Here is a 17,282-nt window from a genome sequence, read left to right on the forward strand (position 1 = left end):
CTCTATATATTTTATGTAACTAATAGGTCTTCTTTAGAGTCCCTACTAAATAAACAAGTTTATTTAGTTTCAACAGTTAATAACAAACCTAGTCCAATCTGCTATTTTATTTATTTTTATTATTTTTTTTATTTATTTATTTTTATTTTTATTATTTTTTTTTTTTTTTGCAGTTTTTGGCCAGGACCGAGCTTGAACTTGCCAAGCTCCGGTATATGGGGCTGGTGTCCCACTCCTTTGAGCCACAGGTACCACCCCAATCCACTATTTTAAATAATCTTTTTAAGTAATATCCAGTCTTTTCCAGATAATAATTTAGTCTCTCTTATTTTCAGGTCATTCCCGCCTTCCCTTCCCAAGATAGCATCAGGTTTTATGTTGGGCAAGAGGCTTATGTGATTTCTAGTGGCACAATAAAGGATCCTTTGAAACCTACTGTGCCCTTTGGATCTTCTCTGGTCTCAATGGCAAATCTGGAATGACTAAGGAGTGACTGACCTGGTTCATCCTGAAGGCCTCAGGTACTATCAGCAGTCCATGAGTTCTTTTCCTGTTTTCTTGGCCCTTCCCCACTGAACTGGTCCTCACATTTCTCTCTCTAGCTAGAGAATTCTCTGAGACTTTCCTGTGCCCTGTACCTGCTGAAGGCCCTGGGAGTCCATTTCTGTTTCTGTTGTATGCTCACAGGGCACTCTTTGGCAGAATCTCTGGCTTTCAACCAAATCTTCACACTCTATGGGAAACAATGGAAGTTTGGAAGCATAAGCTAGACTTCTCTGTCTGAACATGTCATGGTGCTGGGCCTCCCTTGTCAAAATAGGGGTCCCTGCTCAATGATCTCCTTGCCATCCTCCTAGGCGGGAAGGGGTTGGCAGTTGCTCCATGCCCTTGGTAATCTAACTTAAGCCTGCAGGGGGAGTTTCGGGACCCAGATATCCAATATCTCACCCTCCTGCCTTTACCTGTCAGATTCTCTTCTCTCTGATTCCCTAGAATCAGGAGAATTTCCCCAGAGCTGAGAGCTTAGTTCCACTCACTGCTTCTTTTTATTAAACTATCCTTATATAAAGCTGTGTCTCGAATACATACAATTAGCACCTGACACTAAATACATTAACAAGGAGCTAGATGCCCCCCCCACCTCCAAATCTCATCTTCAAGTCTACTAACTCACCAAAAAGATCAAATATTTGCTCTCTTTTTTGACTTTCTGGATCTAAAAGGCAGGGAGAGAGAACTAATATAGAAACATAGATTGGGTATTTAAAATACTATACTACTATAGCAACAGATAAATGTGCAATTACAAATGATAACAAGTTATTTACAAAGTACTAATGAAAACAAGTGTGAGTTCTTATGGACACAAAACATTTTTGGGAAGTTGCTCTAAGAAGGCCCCTCTGCAGAGATGACATTCAGAACTTCATAGGAAAATAAGATGCTAGTCACAGGAATAGGGTGTGGATGGGAGTCAGGGAACTCACTACAACAGGGGAAAGCATGTGTAAAGTCCTAAATTTGGAAAGAGGTTGGCACACATTAGAATCTGAAAGAAAGCCAGTATCACCACAGTGTGGTCATTGAGTGGAGAGCATGAGATGAGATCAGAGGATGAAGGCGAGACCATGGAGGTTTCAGAGGCTATGCAAAGAGCCAGATTTTAAGACACCACAGCAGGAAGCCTTTGAAGGTTTTAAGGCAGGCATGAGCTCTATATTTTTAAAGGATTATTCTAGCTGATACTGGACAGTAGGTTATAGAGGGGCAAGTTGGAAGCTATTAAAGACAGCTAGGTGAGAGATAAAGATTGTTTGGACTAAGGTAATGCCAGTGGAGCCAGAGCAAGATAATATTCAACCTCCAGGTGACAATGGCCCAGACATCTTTACAGGTGTTGTATTTAAAATAGGTAGTGTCTATGTTAAGAATTATAATGTAATCTCTATTCTATCATAATGAGGCATGCAAACTCCACTTCCATTTATTTCATTTCCTTTTTTTATACATGTTTTATTTTCTTTTCTTTTTCTTTTTTTATTGTTTGGGATTCATTGAGGTTACAAAGAATTAGGTTACACTGATTGTGTTTGTTAGGTAAAGTCCCTCTTGTAATTGTGTTCCACCAAGAGGTGCGCCTTACATTTATTTCATTTCTTGACAAGCACCTCAGGTCAGAATTAGTACTCAATAGCAGAATAGTATGAGGAAAGCTAATATTGGACTTTTTCAATGTGTTGATCTGATGACTTTTCATATATAAGACATATACAATTTACATTCTGGATATAGGGTAGGTACTGAACTTGGCTCTTTTTTAAAAAATAATAATTATTGACTGGGTGAGATGGCTCATGCTTGTAATGCTAGCACTTTGAGAGGCCAAGGCATGTCAATTGTTTGAGCTCAGGAGTTTGAGACCAGGCTGAGCAAGAGGGAGAGCCTGTCTCTACTAAAAATAGAAAAATTGGTCAGGCATGGTGGTGAGCCCCTATAGTCCCAGCTACTCAGGAGGCTAAGGCAAGAGAATCGCTTGAGCCCAAGAGTTTGAGGTTGCTGTGAGCTATCATGATATGACAGCACTCTACCCAGGGCAACCCAGTTGAAGACTCTGTCTCAAAAAAAACTTTTTTTAATAAATAAATAGAATAATGGCTTAGAAATAACCAAAAGACAACCTAATCTTCTACATATTTCTTTATAACCTGTGCCATTTAGAAACAGGGACAATACTAAGACCTCAATTAAGAATCATTAGACAATAGGGGGAAGTGGGAAAGGGGGGGGTGGGTAGAGGGAGGGGAATCGGTGGGATCACACCTGTGGTGCATATTACAGGGGTATTTGCGAAACTTGGTAAATGTAGAATATAAATGTTTTGGCACAGTAACTGAGATAACGCCGGAAAGGCTATGTTAACCACTGGGATAAAAATGTGTCAAATGGTTTATGAAGTGAGTGTATGATGCCCCATAATCATATCATTGTATACAATTATGATTTAATAAAAAAATTAAAAAAAAAAAAAAAAGAACAATGGATAGTAGTAGCACACAAGTAATTTAGTAATTTATACTTGTAGAAAAAAGAAAAAAAAAAAAAAAAAAAAAAAAAGAATCATTAGATTTTGAGATAATGTAACTGATATTAGATCATGGAATTTAAAGCAATAAAGTAGGAACTTGATGACTAATCTAAGGGTTGCCCTCTTAGTTGAGAGGACAAAGTAAAGTATTATAATTCCCCACAGGAGGAATTTCCCTTCTGAAAATAAAGTGGTGATTAAAAAATTCTGCCAAGACATAGTCTCTCAAGACTTGTCATATTTTAATTATGTCATTTTTACATTTGTTTCCCCCCCGCCCCCTTTCCATGCTTTTGCTTTCCAGTCACCCTCGGTCAACAGCAGTCTGAAAATATGAAATGGAAAATTCCAGAAATAAACAATTTAATAAACAAGTTTAAATTGAGTGCTGTTTTGATTAACTCTCATGCCATTCCTCTCTGTCCTATTTGGGACATAAATTATCCCTTTGCCCAGCACACCCACATTGTATATATTACCTCATTACACGATCAAAAAAACATGGTATAGATAGAGTTTGGCGCTATCCACAGTTTCAGACGTCTCCTGAGGGTCTTGGAACATATCCCCTGTGAATATGGGGAGACTACTGTACTTACTTTATTTATTTATAATTTGCTTAATTTTACAAAGGATACTTAATGTAAATTATGAAGGAAGGAAGGAGGGGAGGGAGGGAGGGAGGAAAAGAGGGAGGGAAGGAAAGAAAGGACGGAAAAGGAAGAAGAGGAAGGGGAGAAAAGCCATCGTACAGCTGCCACTTAGCCACTCGCCCCACACCCACTCACTCTACCCTCCACAGGTTCAGCCTCCTATTTAATCTATGTAATTTGCTCAAGCAGATATTCCTAACTTTTTATCTATGGAGACTTTCATTTACTTTGAATCTAATTATTATTCTCTACTTAATTTTGACATGTGTTTGACTCATGACAAACACATAAGACTTCTTAGTGTATAAAATCTTTTTGTTCTGCCATCCAGAGACGAATGAAGACTAAAAAAAGATGAGTTACATAAAGCAATAGTCATCTAAAAATAAAGAATACAATATGTGTTCTTCACAATAAATTGGCAATAGAATATCATAAGATGAAGACGCTTTTAAGAATGTAGTAATAAAAAAAGATTTCTTATATCTTTCAAGTAACTTCTCTAGCAGGGGTCCTCAAACTGCGGCCTGCGGGCCACATGAGGCCGTGTGATTGTATTTGTGCCCGTTTTGTTTTTTTACTTCAAAATAAGATATGTGCAGTGTGCATAGGAATTTGTTCATAGTTGTTTTTCTTTTTAAACTATAGTCCAGCCCTCCAACAGTCTGAGGGACTGTGAATTGGCCCCCTGTTTAAAAAGTTTGAGGATGCCTGCATGCTTTGGCATGGGGCGGGTCTTCCCTTACAATTATGCACTTGTCACCGTTCCCTATCATGCATTATATACATACTAAGTGAAGGTCACAAAGAATTAAACATATTGCTGTAAATAAACTTGTAGGGCTTAGAAGTTTGTTAACATTTACCCGGGCTGGTTGTTCTAATTCCAGACAAATACTCACTCATTTTACTTATATCTCATTTGGCTAAATGTTTAGGTTCCAACGTCTCTACTTACCATGAGAACAATTTACTCCTCTTTGTTTCAACCTTTTTTTTTTTTTTTCAAAATAGCACAGGACTCATTAGTTATGTTCAATGTTAATCTCTATGAGTATTAACGTCTTTGGATTCACAAAGCAATTGAAGCTCAACAGATGAAAACCCCATAGTACCTTTCAGTATCAAGTTTCTATAGGTACTTAAACAAAGCACATAGGATCTGATTTCAAGAATTCTCTACTCCTTTTACCAAACCCTAGAGAGACCCAATTAGCATCCAAATGTACACATTTTAAGTAGTAAACATAAGGTGGTGAGCCTCCATGTTCTCCCATTGTTGCCTCCTACATCTGCAGGGCTCTCCTGTAATTCCAGATGCCACTATGATATGTCTGTCATAGAACCCCAAAGAGCGCTCACTTGAAGTAGATTACCCTTTGATCCCATTTCTTCTCAGGAGTGGTGTGGTTGTTGTGCAAACTGAAAGGTGAAAAGATGGCTGGGCTTTCCAGCCTACATCCCAGGCTGCGGAGAGAAGGGCAGGAATGCTCTGAACCGGGCATTCCATTAATAGCTGAGTGCAGCAGAGCCGTGGATGGGCTCGCCTGACCCAGAGTGCACCCAGGTGCTGAGCATTTAAGCAGTGAATAGAAGGTGCAGCACGGCTCAGCACAGACTTTCAACCCCCTAAGCCGAGCCTGTGATCTCAGAAAACTGCTTCAAATAAAAATCACTTCCCTCTGTACTCTAAGGAGAGTGGTTAATCTTTGTCATGACAACTTAAGGCCATGGCCAGATTGAATGGCATCGCTGAGACCTCCATCTCCTAGCCTGGCTTGTTTTCCTGGCTGGCAATGGATCTTTAACCCTTCATGGGGCTCCAGGAGTCACGCAGCACCTGGAAGGCTTGGAGCATTATACTTTTTACTAATCATGTTCAAATGAACATCAAAACCACCAATGGAAAATTTGGGTCCCAAGGAAGCTATATTTTTATAAAGATTAGGGCAATTAAATTATTTAAGATAAAACTATATTGAATGTTATTCCCCCACTCATCATCACAAATACTTTTCTAGCAGTTTTCTAGCACTCCTCGCCCCTCTTCCTTGTAGTTGCTTTTTTGGGATACCATTAGACAGAGCAAAGTTCAATAGACTCACCTTTCCTTCTCCACAATAAATTATATCAGCAATTTGTTATCTACTCCCCTCCCCAAACAAAATAATCAACACATCAGTCAAAATGTAGAATTCAGTGACTGATTCCTAAGGTGTCCATCCTCAACTACTGCGTGATTATGACAAGGGAACATGCCAGATAAAATTCTAATAACTTATGGAAATTTTTGTGCAATGGAACTATCGAAATTGTGAAGAAAATGTCTATTATTTAAGGGACATAGAGGAGATGCAAAACAGTGATTACTTTGTAGCTATTTAATTAAAATTTATTTCGGTATGCTGGGTTTTTCTTCCTCAAACTCTTCATCAAAAGTTTTCAAATTTTATATAATTTCTTATCCTTAGTTTACAGAACTCTTTTGGATTTCCCCCTCCCAAAAGATCATAAGTTTTTTTTTTTTTAGGTACTATTACCAAACTTGATCAGATGTGTATCTATCTGGGCTGTAAAACCTGAATCAGAAACAAGCAGGGCCTCAAATGTTCTTCTAGCTGGCAGTTTTAAGTAATACAAGAACATTCACCAGTAGAACATCCAACCAAGGTGCCCAGCTCTTAATCATCTCTTGGCTCCTGTCTGAATAATCCTGTAAATAACAGAGCATAGTCAAGGCAGCACAGCCGGGGGTGCATCCGCATACTGCTAATTCCTTTTGCACTTGTCTGTACCACACAGTTTAGCACTTTATTACAAGTTGGCTTGTCCTCCAATGCTGCATGTGTGTGTCTTTTCATTCAAAATACATTTTGAGATACTGAAGAGCTGTGGCTCTGGTTTAAAGACCTCGGTAAACCATACAACCCTTAGCATGGTGCTGTGCACGTAACAGAGTTTGTGGGTACTTGTTCGTTCAGAAACTTCTTGAGTAAAATGCCTCTTGGATCTACAAGGCAGCATTACACTATAGTACAGTATATCCATTCTAAGAGGTTTTATGCAGCCATTTGAAACATTTACAAAGAATTTTCAATGGTAAGAAGGAAAGCTTATACAATAATGTTAAGACATGCTATTTCTGCTGAGTTTGTCCATAAAGAAGCAGATTAATTCTCAACATAGTAACTTGCCATTTTTTTCTTTTATAATTAAACCTAACATCACTCCTCTTCTAATAGGAATACTGTTAGAATTGAATAGTGGCCAGGATCAATTTGATAATGTTGCTAATACCTATACTTGTCACTGTATGTTAAGTTTATATACAGATCACAACCTGTATAATTTTTAGTAATACTGTTTCGCACTTGCCAATATCAGCTATATCAACAAATCTAACTTTTAAATAATGCGTGCCTTTTAGTAGAATCTTTTAGTATGCAGATTAAGATATTATTCAAATCAGATCTCCTCAAATAAAATGAATATGTACGTATATAACGAAAGAGGGGGCTTCAATTTATTATTTGTAGTTCATTTAACCAGAAGTATAAATATATTTTACTCTCTAAAATTTTGCTTCTGAGTAAAATATCACGTGTACATTCAAATAATAAGAAACCATGATGTTTTAGTAAATTAAGTGCCATAATCAATTTACATATTTTGTGTAATGTACTAATAAATCAATTCCAGTTTTTATTTTAACAAACCATACCAATGAGGCGTAAGATTGCACGTGCACCTGTTTTTGATTTGGGGGTGCTTCTGTTAACATAATCAACTTACAGATCATCAGGACAATTTCTTGGTGGCTCCAGTCTCCCTCCCGTTTGCACATAGTTTAAAACATCAAGGTTGGAATGAGCTGGATACGGCTGATGACCAAGAGTTAAGATCTCCCATATCAGAATTCCAAAAGACCTAAAGATATTAAAGGCTTTGCTTTAATTATACTTGTTACAAACAGGTTTATAGTATTTTCTCCACATCATTTTTCCTACGACTATCAAGGTCTACTTTGTGTTTTGATATTATTGGTTCCATAAAAGGAGATTTAAAAGTAAGTTGACCTTAAGGAAAAGTAGAATAAGCACTGCGTATCAAAAGTGACAGGGAGGCTTGGGAAGCGCACGTGCACACACAGACACACACAGGGGTATACATACACGCACGTGCGCACACAGACACACACGGGGGCGGACATACACGCACGTGCGCACACAGACACACACGGGGGCATACATACACACACGTGCGCACACAGACACACACGGGGGCATACATACACGCACATGCACACACAGACAGACACGGGGGCATGCATACACGCACGTGCGCACACAGACAGACACGGGGGTATACATACACGCACGTGCACACACAGACAACACTCAGAGACACACAGGGGCACACGTGCACACATACACACAGGCACACACACTCAGACACACAAGAACATACATGCACACACAGACATACCCAGGGGCATATATGCACACGCAGGCACACACATATGCACACATGTACCCTCAGATACACACGGCATACGTGCACACACACACGCACACACCCTCAGACACACATGGGCATAAATGCACACACAGGCATACACACGCTCACACATACACACCTATGCACACCAGCTTACTCTGTTTCTCCCCCTAGCTGAAACCCACTGCAGGCCTCCATTTACCTAGGGCTTTCAGAGCATCAACAGGCAGACAACCTAGGAGTGAGCCAGGAAGCATTTCACCATTTTCCCCCTAGTTTGAAAGCGATAGAGTGCTGGTAAACATGGGGAGGGCAAAGCTAGAAGCTCTGAGGACCAGTTCTATCTCAGCCCCAACTTGGCTAGGGCAAGCCCAGCTTATAAGTCATTGAACACATCATTATATTATATGTTGAGAAGTTCTAATCAAAAGTTGAGGGTCCACAGGCAAAAATGAGGGTCTTATTCAAATAATAAAGAGATGTCCAAACCTCCATAAGCTTCTATTCATTTTGCAATCTATGATTTAAAGTTTATCTATGGATTAATGGCCAGACATCCCAAATAGTAGGCATTTGGGCACATACTTAGATGTTAATTCCTATGTACTAATTCCCATTAGTCACAAGGTTTTATGTCTTCGGAGTGTAATAAAATACTTGAAGCAAATGTGTCTCTTTCATAAACATTACTGAAACAAAGAATCAAAACTGATTAGGGGAGGGGTGTAAACTGCTGAGAACAAGAATCATCCATGTTACCAATTTTCACTTTACCTTGAGGCAAATCACTTAACCTCTCTGGTTTCTCACGTTAAAAAGCAAGAGAAGTCCAGGTAAGGTCCCTTCTGGCTCGACATTTGATGGTTCTGCCCATATTTCTCTAGGCCCCATTAAGCTCACCATACATCAGATTGAGTAGTGAAGATTCCATCCATCAAACTCTCTGGAGCCATCCACCGAACAGGGAGAAGGCCTTCCCCTCTCTTTCTGTAGTAATCATTTTTATAGATGTCCCTCGCGAGTCCAAAGTCCCCAATCTTTACTATCCGTGAAGGGCTGGTATAATCTTTCACAGACACAAGGCAATTCCGAGCTGCTAGATCCCTATGGCAGAAGCTAAACTTAATAATGATAATAATAAAGTTCCAGAGATCAAAGAAGTAACACTAATAGGTCTGCAGAGAATAGACACTTTTTTATGGAAAGTATTGCTATTTTGAAGGAATGAAAATGTTTAATTATATCGTGTGTTTTACCCAAACTACAAGTGATCATTGAGCCAATATACATAAGAACCTTGAACCCAGAAGGTCCTTGTACCTGTGAATGAAGTGCATCTGCTCCAAGTAGACACAGCCTTTTGAAATATCTACACACAGGTCGACAAGGTCAACCAAGTTGAGCAAAGGTCCATGAAACTATAAGAAATGAAGGAAAAATTACATTCTTCTAGTTTGCACAAAACATATACATATGTGCAAATATATGAGGATACATTTGTGTATGAGGTTTTAGAGAAAATTTTAGTTATGGTTACAAGCATTCAAAGAGGAAACAACTAAATTTATATGCTCTGTATCCAAATAGAAGTAAATAAATGACAGGCTATGTTCCTAAGCAGAGATAATTATAGGATCTTTATTGGAAAGATCTCTGAGTGTGAGGTCAGACAGGTCAAGATGTGAAACCTGGCTCTGCTACTTGCGTGAACTCTCTAAGTTTGATTAAGCACCGTTCTTACACGTAAAATGGGCAATAATACTGACCTTGCAAGATTCAAGATAAGATATACCATATGGCTAGTACACGACAAGTACTCAATAAATAGTAGCTGCCCTTAGCAGTAGCCATAATCACTTAGTCAGTGCTAGTTAATTATTGGTCCAGTGGCACTATCATGTCAGCCATGACAATGGGCTTGTTTCTCATATAATCACTACATACATAAATTATCAACAATACTCTATTTCAAGGTCACAGATTATGCCTCCCATCTAAGAGAGCCACCACAAGTACTGGTTGCAATGATTTCCAGGTGGGGAGGTGGGGGAGTACAAGTTGTTACTAGTACCAAAGGGAAAAAAAACTTAAGTTCCTGCCTTGATGCTGTATTCACACAGTGTTTCTTTCCCTATCCCTGCAATCATCCCTAATACAGCGAAACTATAACAAACTGGTCAATATATGGAGGTGGTCAACATAAGGAACTAGGCGTGCTGTACTGATGCAGACATGTGGTGCAGGTCCAGTCTATGAAAATTAAGTCAACTTAAGGAGGTGGTCAACTATATGGAGGTTCCACTGTACTTGTTTTACTTTGATAATTTTTACTTTTTTATATCTGTTTATAATCCTAAAATATCAAAGCTAAAATAGCTTTAGAAAGCTTTTGATTCAATTTTCCGTTTTATGGATAAAGAAACTGAGCTCCTGGAAGTGAAGGATGAGACACGTGATTTTCAACCAGTTGTGCTATGAGAGGATCTTAGAGATGCCACAAACATTTTTAAAGATCATTAATTAAATTATTTAGGAAAGACGTTCAAAGCACAGTATATTTTTTCTTACTTTTTTTTTTTTTGATCAACATAATTTAAGTGTGCCGTGGAAGTTTAGCCATAGGTTCAAACTATAGGAGATAGTTGAACCAGGAGATAACAACGTTGAAAAATATTGGGTTAGACTAAGCTTCCTGGGCCTAGTTTCAGTCAATCCTTACACATTCAACACAACAAAACAGTGTGAAGGAACACATAGGAAGAAGGAGCTTGTATGCTGGTGCCTCTGAGCGCTCACTCCCTGCGGAGACATTTCTGGCCTCAAATGAACTTAGCAAGGGGGGATGTAGTGTCTGTGGGCCTCAGGCTTCATTCCAGCACTCAGCACCTCACAGCACTGCTACAGGTGGAGTGAGGAAAGACGAAGAAGCTATCTTTGGCAGCCAGCCGGAAAGGCAGTGAAAGAACTGAAGTGCATTTGAGAACCAAACTTTGCAACCATGAGGATTCTGGATGCGCAGAAATAATGTGGAAAAAGCAGATCACTGGGCTTTTAGGCCATCCTTTTTTCATTCACCCCTCTCTACCCCCTGCCCCGCAAATCAAACCAATCTACAGATGAACTTCCTTACTAAAGACAAGGGGTTGAATTGCACACATTTTTAGTTCCACTCTCTCCCCAAACCTTACTAACACGATAGTATAGGGTGAAGTTTTATAATCTCAGGAGGGCAAATCAATCTGGAGGATAGACGTAGCAGATGAAATAATGTGGGAGAGGAAAGCAGACGGAGGATGGAAAGAGGAAGGAGAGCTGCCTGCCTGCAGAGGGAGATGGTAAGGAAGCATTGAGCTGTCTGTCACCAGAGAACCCAGGCTCCAGGAGGGAAGGAGCAAGTATCTCTGAACACAGGAATGAGGAGCGGACTGAGAGCAGGAAGAATGTTCAGGGTATTTAAGGGCTAACTGCATCCTAGATCACTCACTGCAGAGAAGGCTTTTGTCTTCAGAAAACAAACCAATAAGCAGCAATCACAGAAAACCAAACCAGAACAACTCCAAGTTCAAAGCTACCACCAATTACACTAGAATTGTGCTGAAAATGAGGAAGGGAATTAATTAAGGAATGATATACTGAGCCTTGGGACTTACAGCCGAGGCATCAGGCATCTACTGCCCAGGCAAGAGACCAGTGAATTCCTCTCGGGTGAGACAGTCATATGTCAGGGGAGAGATTCTGCACTGACATTAGGGATGGAACAGCAGGGTCCCACTCAACACCAGAACGGAACTTCCCTGGGCACAGAGGTTCCAATTAGCCTCTTACACCTGTTAAATATGAAACCAGCCAAGGATCACCAAACATTTGAGAAAAGCTTCTCACATAAAAAACAGATTCCAAAACAAAGAAGAAAAAAGGAGCCAAGATAATGCAGGAAGCAATTTAACCTCAAAACAAACCATAAAGGGTATCCTAAGAAAGATGAGAGTCAATGTTTGCATTTATTTAAAAAAACAAGAATATTATTTTTAAATACAGTCAAATATAGGAACTAGTCTGTGAAAAATTAAAGTATGACAAAAATGTTAAATTCTATAAATGATTAGAGGATAACATTGAGGAAATCCATCAGGATAGAAGCAAAATGACAAAAAGCCTGCAAATAGCTGATTGAAAGGATGAAAAGCAAGCAGTTATCCACCTATCATGATTTATACAACAAGGAAATAGAGGAAATGAAGGGTTCTATTCATTGTCAAAGAAATAATATGAAAAAACATCCCAAACTGAAGCAAATGTTTTTCTAGTAGAATGTCTATACCAGGCGTCCTCAAACTTTTTAAACAGGGGGCCAGTTCACTGTCCCTCAGACCGTTGGAGGGCTATAGTTTAAAAAAAAAATACTATGAACAAATTCCCATGCACACTGCACATATCTTATTTTGAAGTAAAAAACAAAACGGGAACAAATACATCACACCACCTCATGTGGCCTGCGGGCCGCAGTTTGAGGACCCCTGGACTCCATACTAATAAAGAGTACCATAGGTAAAACTGTCCAAAAAGTTTTCAGAGAAGGGGCAAAGGGTAGACTACTGATACTACTGATAATAAGTTCAGGAATCATAATGGCCTAAGACTTCCTAATGGTGACTGTAGAAACTTGGAAACACAGCCTCAGTAGCTATATTTTAGAGGAAAAGGGTTTTCAAAATAGAATCCAGCCAAATTATCAATCACATATGAGGGAAGAATAAAGGATTTAAAAAAATAGAAATGTTTAAAAGATTTTTGATCCACATACATGTTTTCTCATGCTTTCTTTTTGGAAGAGGAAGGGGAGGAAAAGGAGGTGGAGGAGAAGAAGAAAAAGTTGTTGTTATGCTTTAGAGGAAGAAAGGGTCCAGGATGGCCAAGACGTGAGGGGGATTAGGGAGATGACCATGGTCAACATGAAAGAAACCCCTAAGAGATCAGCTGTGTAGCTGGCCTGAAGCAAAGGACTTACACTGGCTCCAGGAAAGAGTGTCCAAGGAAAGGGTGGCACCTGTGGCTCAAAGGGGTAGGGCGCCGGCCCCATATGCCAGAGGTGGCGGGTTCAAACCCAGCCCCGGCCAAAAACTGCAAAAAAATTAAAAAAAAAAAAGAGTGTCCAAGGAAAAGGCAAGTGCTGGGTTATCTGATATATTTAACCCTATTGAGAAAAGTATTGCAAGTCTGTCAGAGAGTTTAGGTATATGAACAAACAAGCAAATGCAAAAAAAAAGAGGCATTTATTAAACTCACCCAAGGGGAAAAAACTCAGAATCACAGCATTTGGGAAATTCAACTCCAAAATATAATTAAAGGGTTATAATAATGTAAACCTGAAATACTGATTTATCTGACAATTGTGGCAACCATTGTGTGTAGCACTGGGAATTGGGCAGGTATAAGAAGACATCGAAGAGACGTCTAAATCCTCATCTTCCATAGTAGGTCGTCAGTACGTTTCCCTGCAAATTGTGAGATCAATGTGCATCGGTATAAGCAGAGTATTTAGGAGCATGGAGGTAAATACTGGAAGATATAGACAGGCCTGAGAGGTGGGAATGAATACAGCACAGAGCTCCTGTTTTTCGCTGTAAGCCTTGTCAAACATTTTAATTTTTATCCATATGTTTACTCTGATAGAAAAAAATGTTTTAAATCTACAGATTTCAGCTCAATAACTTTTCTTGTCTTACATGTCCTCATCTAAAGTATGACAGAGTTTCCCACAAGTGGTCATATCCTGGACCTGTCCAGTATTCCATGTTATTTCAAGCGTTCACACCATGCCAGGCATTGCTCTAGGTACTGTGGACCATAGGGAGGATGGGTGGGAGCTTCATTTTGCAGGCAGAACTGTAGAGCTGACAGGACTCGTTAGCAAAGATGTAGTGAAAGAGAAAGCAAGTAACTGGAGGGATGGAGTGAGTCAGATAGGATGTATAAAATCAAGAGTTCTGGTTTTGGTCAAAGTAAGTTTGAAATGCCTAATAAAAACAAAATAGTGATGTCAACCAGGCAGATATATAGGTCTAGTATTCAGTAAACACATCAGGACTAGAAATACCATTTGGGACACACAGACATATGCACCTTTCCAACTCCACATAATTCACATGCTCTTGAAAAAGCGTGATTGTGGCAATAAAGGATATATTTTCCCATTAAATGCTAAGAACAGGCTCAAATGACCAGAAAATGCCAGGATGTTAACCTAGGGTTCTAATTTCCTTAATCCAACATGAAAGAATTACAAAAATTCTTTCCATAGAAATCTTCTAAGCTTCTACCATCAGCCAAAATTGTAGCCTATTGAATTTCCGGAAACTAATAGCAAATTATAGCATATTTGCATTATAAAACTAATACCCTGGACTCCACTGCCTACCGTTGTCATCCGGGCTTTACGCAAATAGGTAAGAAGATCTCCTCCTTCCATCAGTTCCAGGATAATGTACTGGGGTTCATTCAACAGACAGACTCCAAGCTGCTTCAGAATGTTGGGATGATTAAACTTGCTGAAAAGTTGAAAGACACAGGCTGGATGACATGGCAGCAACAGGTGTCCTAGCTGCGAATCTTAATGCAGTACAGCATCCTCTACCTGTTATTTCCTCCAACCCCCTGGCTTATCTTCTCTGATTAGCGAAGGCTTCCTTTTCCAAGGAGAGGTTTGTGTGCCTTACGGAGGTAATATGGCAACCCCTAGTGACCAATGGGTATGGATAAAATAGGTTGGTTTTTAGAAGAAATAACATTTGCATTAAATATATGTATGTGTTGGAAAAGAAAGTAATTTTGATTAGCAGTCTTCTTGGAAAGGTATTTGAAAACAGTATGTTTTTGGTCATTACAAGTATGAAATACAGTCTCTCCCTTTCAGAGAAACAATTCAGCCACGCACGTTTGGCCACAATTTTCTCAAGGCATCAAAACAAGTAAGTCTCAATTTAGTGACGGAACATGGAGCTCAGGACCCCACCAACCACTGCCTCAAGTCATCCCTTTAAGATGCCTTGAGCAATTTTCATGACCATAAACAAGCATGCAGACAAGTTTACTAAGAAAAGGGATATTTCACTGTTATCATAGTACATAAGAAAACACTCTCTTGCAGGGTCTATTAGACCCTTTATCACACATTTAGATGAACACAAGCATATCTAAAATTGACCAGCTTCAAAATTCACTTGCAAAGCACACTCCTTATTGAAGATAAAATGAAGGAGGACCCTTTGCCTGAGGACTGACTATACCCACGCTCAGAAGACTGGCTTCTACAGGCTACTGTTACTACAGACATACTTCCATTTAAACTTTTCAACCACTTTGTTTTAAGCATAATATGATATTTGAGGTTATTTTGGCTGTTAAAAATTGATCGAGCAGATTTTAAAATCTACGTACCCATACCAAGAGAAAATTATTTCAGGGCTACCTCATCAGATGCGCCTCCTTTAGGAATTCAATCTTCTCCTGGTCTGTGGAACCCTTCTTCAAAGTCTGCGCAACATGAAAACAAGTCAGAAATCAGTATAGCAAACATTTCTGTGAGCTCGGTTGGTTAGGGGGGACGATCTTGGTTCTGTTTCACTGTGTTTGTAGTAGCTGCCCTCAAAGCTGGAAATTGATCACAGATAAAGCATGTGCAGGTACTCTGTACGCCAACTCAGAAGTTAGCTCCCAATTACAGACAGGGTTCAAGTAGGAAAATCTACTAGAGAAAAGTCTCTCTGAAATGTAGAAAGTTTGAAAGAGGCTGAGTTTGGCATGTAAGCCGATTTCTTAAATTTCAAAATTTTCTATTTAAAATCTGTTTCTCCCATTCCTTTGCTGATGGTACTCTAACTTATTTCTTCAAGGCAATGTGTCAAGTATTTAACAATTGATCTAAGCTAATCATGAAAATGGTGTTTTGAAATTCTCCAGCCTCCCTTATAAAGGAGTGGTCATGTGACTCATGCTGGTCAATGACACAGGAAAACTGTGGAAAGGAAAGAGGAAACTGCTGAGCAGGAGAGAAATCTGTAGAAAACTTTTGCTTTCCTGAATATACATCTAACATCATCTTTCCTCCTCTCCCTGGCCTGAATGAAGATGTGATGGCTGATTCTCTGGCAGCCACGTAGGGACCATGAGGCAGCAAATGTGTACAAAAGCCAAGAGACCCTCAGAGATAATGAGACTCTTATCTGACATGTTATACTTCCCCAAAGTCAGCAGTCATCTTTTCATGAGAGAAAAGTAAATACTTGTTTAAAAGAGTTGAGGTTAAAGTAAGTTAAAGAATTTTTAAGTGATATAATTTAAAAGTGGAGAGAATTTTACCAGCTTCTCTAGCTGCAGAGCCCATACTCAAAGCAATAAATTTCTAACAAGTAGTGATCAGGGTATTGCTCTATCACACAAAATATTCATTATCCCATCATCAAAAGAACGTTTTACAAAAATATTAGAGTATTTCCGGTATTTCCTTGAAAAGACATTAAATATACCATGGTGAGTACTTTACAGTTGTAAAGTTCAGAAGTTACAAACTACAGCCTGTGGGCCATTTCCAGACTGGTCCATATTTTTGTACAGCCTGTGATCAGAAAATAGTTTTTACATTTTAAATGTTAAAAAGTCAAAATAGGAATTATTTTGTAACATATGAAAATTATGTGAAATTCAAATCTCAGTATTCCTAAGTATTTATTGGCACACAGCCACACTCATTCATTTCCATATTGTCTATGACAATAACAATGGCAGAACTGAGTGGTTAGAATAGAGACTATATGGCCACCAAGCCTAAAATATTTACTATCTGCTCATTTAGAAAATGTTTGATGATCCCAGTCTAGTACCTTGAGAATGTTGTTTTACAGACAGGTTTTACAATTCTCTTATAGCATGTGTGAAGGAAAATGACTATCTGCCAGGTCTTAGGTAATTAGTAGCTTGGAGATGATGTAAACCCCTGAAGATTTTCTGTTGATTACAGAACCTATGTTAGAAATGTAAATATATAGATA

The 17,282-nt window shown here is 39.0% G+C and overlaps 2 protein-coding genes across 3 annotated transcripts in view; one reads left to right on the forward strand and one right to left on the reverse strand.

Annotated features, from left to right (window-relative positions):
- The window catches only part of VGLL2 (vestigial like family member 2), a 33,203-nt gene extending 32,955 nt beyond the window's left edge, over positions 1–248 (forward strand). Inside the window, exon 4 of the mRNA XM_053591548.1 lies at positions 174–248. Coding sequence (XP_053447523.1) covers positions 174–196 — 23 coding nt within the window. The 3' untranslated portion in view covers positions 197–248. The remainder of the gene's footprint in view (positions 1–173) is intronic.
- ROS1 (ROS proto-oncogene 1, receptor tyrosine kinase) overlaps positions 1–17,282 on the reverse strand; it is a 132,234-nt gene that overhangs the window by 10,493 nt on the left and 104,459 nt on the right. For both annotated transcript variants that reach the window (XM_053591541.1, XM_053591542.1), the window contains 5 exons: positions 15,704–15,768; positions 14,654–14,783; positions 9,556–9,653; positions 9,136–9,339; positions 7,531–7,665 (listed from right to left, as the gene is read on the reverse strand). In XM_053591541.1, the coding sequence (XP_053447516.1) occupies positions 7,531–7,665; positions 9,136–9,339; positions 9,556–9,653; positions 14,654–14,783; positions 15,704–15,768 (632 nt within the window). The remainder of the gene's footprint in view (positions 1–7,530; positions 7,666–9,135; positions 9,340–9,555; positions 9,654–14,653; positions 14,784–15,703; positions 15,769–17,282) is intronic.

Source organism: Nycticebus coucang, chromosome 5 (genome assembly GCF_027406575.1).
Source record: "Nycticebus coucang isolate mNycCou1 chromosome 5, mNycCou1.pri, whole genome shotgun sequence".
Lineage (NCBI taxonomy): Eukaryota > Metazoa > Chordata > Mammalia > Primates > Lorisidae > Nycticebus > Nycticebus coucang.